The 7552-nt window shown below is 36.3% G+C and overlaps 1 protein-coding gene across 1 annotated transcript in view; it reads right to left on the bottom strand.

Moving 5' to 3' along the window:
• The window catches only part of LOC107745459 (sodium channel protein type 8 subunit alpha-like), a 71455-nt gene that overhangs the window by 44918 nt on the left and 18985 nt on the right, over positions 1-7552 (bottom strand). The window contains exon 3 of the mRNA XM_016559342.1: positions 1674-1792. Within this exon, the coding sequence (XP_016414828.1) occupies positions 1674-1792 (119 nt within the window). The remainder of the gene's footprint in view (positions 1-1673; positions 1793-7552) is intronic.

The following is a 7552-nucleotide window of genomic DNA, read 5'->3' on the forward strand; positions in this document are numbered from 1 at the left end:
ATGTCGGGAGTAAATGATGACTGCTATGTTCATTATTACATCCAACAACAGAACACCTCAATAGCTATGGAGCCATTCTTGTCTACATCTGCTCCGGCGTCGAAATAATGGTGGTCGGACTGTTACAGCTCACTCAGGGCGGGTCTAAGGTAAGACGGCATTGTCAATCAACTATCGTGGGAGCGGCCTTCGTACGTGTGACGTCACACAGACAAGAAGCTGAGAATGGCCTGATTTGAAAAAGGGGATATTATTTTTAGGGATTAAATAAAAACCACTGGGTGGATTTTTATCATTATAGGGTAGATGTGTCACAAGACTCTCGCTCTCTCTCTTTTGCATGTGTGAGAAACACAGCGCTATCAGTAAAGCGACGGCGAGTCGTGCGCCTTCACACTAGTTTACGGTACGTCAAATACAGGTGCGCTGCGTGCTACATACTGCGCATCCATTTAGTACATGACATGATCTATTGAGCGCATCCAAATAGTACAGATCGCTTGACGGAGAGCGAAACTCTCAAGCGCTCAGTCAGCGTGTTTATCGAGTGAAAATCTGTGTTGAACGCCTCTCACACACATACTGGCGTGTAAAATCTAAGAATTTATTAGCCAATGGCTAATGTTAGACATTATTTAGTCGCCCAGAGTAAGATTTAGTCGCATATGCGAGTGATTTACTCGCAATGTAGAGGGTTGTGTGTACACACTGCCAACACACATTTATGTTCAAACAACATGTAAAAGTGAAATTAGTATCCTATGACCCCTTTAACTTAAAGATAAAAAAAACCAAGACATGTTTTCCTTGTTTGCCACTAAATGAACAGAGATTGATGTTTAATCATGTTCATTTATACAGTATATCTTATACTGTAACAACAAATAACAAGTTGGAATAATTAAAACATTCACAAAAAACATTAATGAATTGTGAATATTTCATATATCACCCAGCCCTAGTGCTTACATCATAACGGGGCGTTTTCAGCTCATTTGTGTCATTTATGTAGGCAGTTAAAATGTTTTTGTTTGGACTACAACCACATTAACCATCAAATTAGTCCTCAGAGGACAGGGAATAGCATTACAGTTCAAATCTTTGTGGTAGCCTATGTGTTTGAAAATTATTGTTTCCATTCAGCTCAATATTAACAGCAATGCCTCTGCCTGTAAATATTTTATCAATGAACTGAGAGTTAATGTGGCATGACTGACATCGCAATCGGAATAAAACAAATGCCACTATTTGGTCAGAAAGACAGCACATTTTAAAATTGTGCTGTATTGGCCAATAGGGAGACTGCTTCTGCATGGCATATGACCACTCAACTAGATGTTCTTAGCCATGGGTTCCAGCATCAAAACAGGACACAGTGTGCTAAAAACAGGCGACAAGAGCTCCACCATTTCTCTCTCTATTTGGCATCTCTACTGTCAAACAAAACAGTTGCCGTGCATCTAAAATTCACACCTACATCCACACCCACTGATACGCTGTTACAGTCCCACACTAGAACACACTGCTTAACTACAACATATTAGTCTGCATCTATAGCGTTATTCCTGACCATCGCATGCACTCTAGCGATAAGCAGACATGTTACATATTTGATGTAGAGAGAGACAACATAGACATTCATCACATACATTTTAACAGCTGAAAAAGGATATGAATGTATCAAAATTTTAATCGCTATTCGCCTAGCGAGATTAAAAGGGCTTATCATGTACAAGGAAGGTGTGGCACTAAAGCGGAAGATTGTTTTCCCTTTATTTAGGACTATAAATGTCTGTGGAGAGGAAAAAGAGAACAAGCCAGAGAGAAGACAAAGACAGAACAACAAAGAGAAAGAGAAATATCAGATTAGTTGCAAGCAGAGAGAAACATCATCACTTATTCAACTGGACTTTAAGAAGTAATAATCGCATACTGAAAGCCTACGTCTGTTTCTAGAGGACAAGGCATCATAATGAAGACATACTGCTTTATATACTACTAAATAATTAAAATCACATTCTTTGGCAAGAAGAAAGTAAATCCACAAGTCTGTATGCAAAACATCCATACTGTCTCCGGAGTACAATAAAGTTTAAAGATTATATAACAATCTTTATACAACAGCTAGTTCCGGTTCTCGAATTTGATTGGTTGAGAGCGCTGCTATTTAGTCCAACACAGCGATCTGAATATCAGCACGGCTGTAATTTGAACATAAGAATGAGGCTGCGGGATGCTTGAAGGAATAATTCACCCAACAATGAATAATAATACTACATTTTATTTTATATAGCGCCTTTAAAAGAAAATCTCAAAGAGTTTTACAAGAAATAAAAAATACATTGAAATAATGAAAAATCTGTCATCAAATTCTGCCTTTTCTAAATAGCAATGTAAGAGTGGCATTTCTGCCACCTACTGGACTGGTATCCACTAGGGGTGTAACGGTTCTCAGTAAAAAATCGAGCCATACCGTTCTCCACCCAGGGTTCGACATGCACTTGCACAGAGGTTCAACTTAATTCTGACAACACATCTGTAATGTTATAAATATCTGTTCGCCTAACAGTATTCGCATTCTGGCTTCCAAATGCACTACAAAAACAGCAATGAACCCAAAAAAACAAACAAACAAACAAACAAAAAACCTGGACGACCAGTCACTCTTTGTTCAGTGCGAGTGCCGTATGCTCGAATACCAGTCATTTATGCCATCATCACCCAGGTGAGATCTGAACAGCACACGTTGCTATCTCTGTTTAAACTAAACTCATTTAAGCCTTGCCAGTTTAAAATTTGAAGAGCCAGAAGACGCGAATGAGAACTCGTGCGCGCCGTGAGAAGATTTGTGTGTGCACTCATTCAATGAGCGCACGCAAATATTGAGTTCTCTTTCAAGTTTTGTCCTTGAATGGACAAATTCACACAAAAATGATGTCAAAATGCCCGTCTTGGTAAGTATCCTATAGCAGACATAGCCGGCTGAACGTACTGTATCAATGCACTGGATCAGTGCATTTTCTTAAAGTGACAGCACTTTCTTAATATTAATCAAACAGCAACAACAAAAAAATCACTCACTGCTCTTGATTAAATTGCGTTTGTAACTTTAATAAAGATTCATCTTTAATTTACACAGTCAAATATGCAATGTTATTTTACATTTGAATACAATTTCTGTACTTAAAAACGAATGTTAGACCTACCTAAAAAAAAAAAGAAAAACACTGTTTATATAATTTGTATCTTTGCTCTACTGTGTTTATTTGTGCTGTTGCTTGTAGTTATATTGTTTGTTATTTTCTTTATTTTTTATTTGACAGCATAATCTTTTCCCTAAACATAGCACATACTGAACCGTACCGACTCTTAAACCGTGATACAAACGAACCGTAAGTTGAACCATTGCAGCCGTAGTGTCCACCACAATTTTACTGTTAAGACAGCTTAAATATTGGGTTATTGTTAACCAAAACCAAATTATCAGTAAGCCGTTTGTACTTATTTGCTGACACTCCTGCTTGCTTTATTAAATCACAATGTACTGCCATTGTAATTAAATCACCCAACCACATATTCATTAAATTAAATCTTTTTGTTTTCTGTCAAAAGTTGGAAAAAGACAGTTTTCACACGAGGGTGAGTAAATGTTGACATTTTCACTTCATCATTAACCCTTGAAGTACCAAATAATGGTGGAAAGTGTAAACAATATTAAAGTCACATATAGGATTGGGAATAAAGAAACAGTACTAAATTCTGTTTCGTAACTATAACATACAATAGAATTTACCACATAAGTAGAAAATGATCTTCCCTGAACTGTGACTAAACAACTGAAAATAGCAGAGCACACCAGAGAATTTGGAGAAGCATTAGTGACTCATTAGGCCATTTTGCCCCATTCCAGGAAAGAAATACACATACAGGCTAATTAACCTTAAAAAGTCCACTGAATATTTGATACATACATTTCTAAGGCCTCTAAATTATCAGCATGATCAAAACTGCTGAAAAACCTGTTACACAATTTACTACATGCCTTCTGTCCTCTGATATTTCATACTTTTAAACTTTTAGCAGAATTCTAAAAGGTTTGCACACATCTTTTTGCTGTAAAAGTAAACGAGAGAATAACTTTGATATTGTTAGTAATATTTCAATAAGCTGGTCTGAAGCAACTTAAGTGTACTTGATTATCCACACATCATTTTTTTGTGTTAAAATGTATCATAATAAAAGCTTTTGGAGAACATGTATTTGCATATCTCTCAATCATCAGTTTTGCCCCCACAATTAAAACGACAGAGGCTTGATAATAAAACTAAGCATTAAAATGTTATCTTACTAATATTATTGAGAGCAATAGCATGACAGCTGATATTTCTATGCATTTTAATATGCATATTTTATATCTGTCTGCTATACTGTTATAAAAATATCACTGATTTACGAGCCGCAGAAAATTCACCTTACTTTTTCATCATTTAAATAACAACATAACATATGCAACAATTTGTATATTTTTGTTCAGTTTGGGCCTATGAAAAAAATAAAGATTTTTTTCCTCCTGGAATGTGAGTTCCATATTCTCACTATATCATACAATAATAGCAATAAAATCCCGATAAAACTTAAAACACATATGCAAACTTTTTAAAAATATTTTGTCTAAAGGTTCAATAAACTGTTCGTTAAAAAATATATATATATCCTGGTTTTACCCGGATACCTCACTTCTCATTACTGACTGAATCTGAAAAGTCTGAATTTATATGAGCCCATGAACGAGTCAGCGTAAGCTCACCAGCCTTTCAGTAGACAACCTCATAATTGTTTAAATAAAATATGTTCGCTACCATCAAAGTTTCATGGGAGGTGGCGTACATTTGCAGAGCACCCCTGCAGTTCCTTTTACATGCTTGAGTTTAGTGGAACACTAAAAAAACCCTCTTCAGCACCATGGAGAGCGCCAATCACCATATCATCATCATCTGCACTTTACATGCAGAAACTCCTCAGAAGAATATATATACATAATATGATCCACAATGACAAATTAGGTTAAAGAAGCACAGCTCAGTAAATAACACTTTGTATAAGTAACTAAAGATGGAAAAGAGCTGCATCTATTTGGGTCAGACTGAATCAGGCCACCATGTAAACTACATACTGGGACCTGCTTAGTCAAAAAAAAAAATCTGCTCACTGCTCAGCAACATCAACAGCGTGTGTGACATAAGGGTTCAAAAGCTGCATGCTGTGGGGACAAAACAGGAGAAGACTCATTCAAACCAGCAGCCCATACTCAACCGCATATGAAACATGAGATGAAAAAATAATGCAGAAGTGGTGCAGATATGAACAAAAATACATTTGCCCTTTCTCAGTATTTGCTTTCTGTAGTACAGGCGCACACACAACAAAGGTGCATGTGGGTTTCCTCTTTTTAATGCATGACAGGCTGCACAGCTACTGAAAATTTCATAATCCAGAATGGAGAAGAAAAAAGACATAGAGAGATAAAGAGGCAGAGAAAGACAGCCAGAGAGGAATGAGGAAGCAGTGAGAGGAAGGGAGGAAGATGGAGAACGAATGGGGCAACAAGAAAGACAATTAAAAGCCAATGGGAAACAGAAAAAAAGAGAGCAGAAGCTATAAAAAAGCTGTAAAACTGGACACAGCCTCAAGCACTGAATAAAAACCCCTCGGACAAATGTCCTTCAAATCAGCAGCTAAGGTAATAAAGAAACAAGGGGGAAAATAATACTGATGGAAATGCACCATGATATAGCATTTGTTCATACAAATAAGAAATTAAATTAATACAATCTCAATTAAATTCATAAAAAGTTACAGAATTTTTATAAAATAATGGATGGATGGCCAATGCCTGATTTAAAATAAATAACTAAACTTCATACTTGCCAACATATTTCCATACAAGAGATGTCTCTAACTAGAAATTGCAATATGTTCAGTTAAAACTGTACATTTAAATGTATAAAATAAATGTAAATCAAGATAAAATGTACACATTGTTGCTAAATAATGCTGTTATTACTAGACACTGCAATATGTTAGGTTAAAAATATTATTCAGAAACTAAAAGGATTACATTTATTTATTTTAATATTCCAACTGAGGCTTCAAAACATCAGGGAGAATGACACATACAGAAAATGAGAGAGAGAGAGAGAGAGAGAGATCATGTTACAGGATGATGCCAAGTGAACAGGAAAGAGTAAGTGATGCAAAAAAAAAAGAGATGCAGGTGAAGTACAGACCACAACTGTGGCAGGACACATGGGGAGGAGAGAAACATGAAGAAACATAAATGACAGAGACGGTGACTAATGTAAAGGAGCGTGACGAGCAGAGCAGCAACTGACGAATTAAAAGAGTGAGAAGATTCAGAGCCAATAATTCAGCATCAGCCACATCTAGGGATATGCCGGTATCAAATTCTCATGTTGCGATTAATTGCTAATGCTTTTATCACGGTATACGGTATTATCCTCTTTCACGCAGCATACAGCATTTTGCATTTTGACCAGTTGATGGGAAAAGTATTCTTAAAATGCATTCAAAATTCTAAATAATTTGTAATATATAATTATTCACGGTATTTAGAAGTGCCCGCGATAACAATATCGTGCATATTCATTACCGTGATATATCGCATTACCGAATACCGGCACAAGTCTAGCCACATCAATAGAAACTTCAATCCAAGGTCAAGCTCTGTTCATTCTGTAACATTTAATTTCAAACATTATAAAATATTTTCAAATAGCTTCACTTTCAAAACTGTGATTTAATTATGTTTCTTAAAATTAAAAGAATTACTGTATTATATTTGTGACCCTGGACCACAAAACCAGTCATCATAAGTAGCATGGGTATATTTGTAGCAATATCCAACAATACATTGTATGGGCCAAAAATCATTAGGATATTAAGTAAAGATCATGTTCCATGAAGATATTTAGTAAATTTCCTACCGTAAATATATCAAAACTTAATTTTTGATAAGTAATATGCAATGCTTAGAACTTAATTTGGACAACTTTAAAGGGGTCATATGATGTTGCTAAAAAGAACATAATTTTGTGTATTTGGTGTAATGAAATGTGTTTATGCGGTTTAAGGTTCAAAAAACACATTATTTTCCACACACGATGGTGCCGCAAATGGCAGCCAGGACGCTGAGCTCTGCGATTCTTCTATTGTTTTTGTTTGTTTGTTCTGTGTTTTGTCATTCTTCTTCTATAAGTTTTACCAGAGACAAACTCCTTAACATTAAGCAGCACATCCCAGACAATATTTTTCCGGTTTTTGATTATTCGGACGTTTTGTTGGACATTCTAGTCGGAGGTACAGCTGTGTTGTTCAAATGCGCATGCAGATGCAGAAGAGGGAAACGCGCCGGCGCCCTGGTGAAGCTCCGCGCGCGCGGCTTTCGGACTGCGCTCCCAAGCATTCATCTTGCGAATGTCCGTTCCCTTCCTAACAAAACGGATTAACTTCTTCTCCTCACCCGCACCAACAA

Source organism: Sinocyclocheilus rhinocerous, unplaced genomic scaffold (assembly GCF_001515625.1).
Source record: "Sinocyclocheilus rhinocerous isolate Xijiao unplaced genomic scaffold, SAMN03320098_v1.1 scaffold2754, whole genome shotgun sequence".
Taxonomy (NCBI): domain Eukaryota; kingdom Metazoa; phylum Chordata; class Actinopteri; order Cypriniformes; family Cyprinidae; genus Sinocyclocheilus; species Sinocyclocheilus rhinocerous.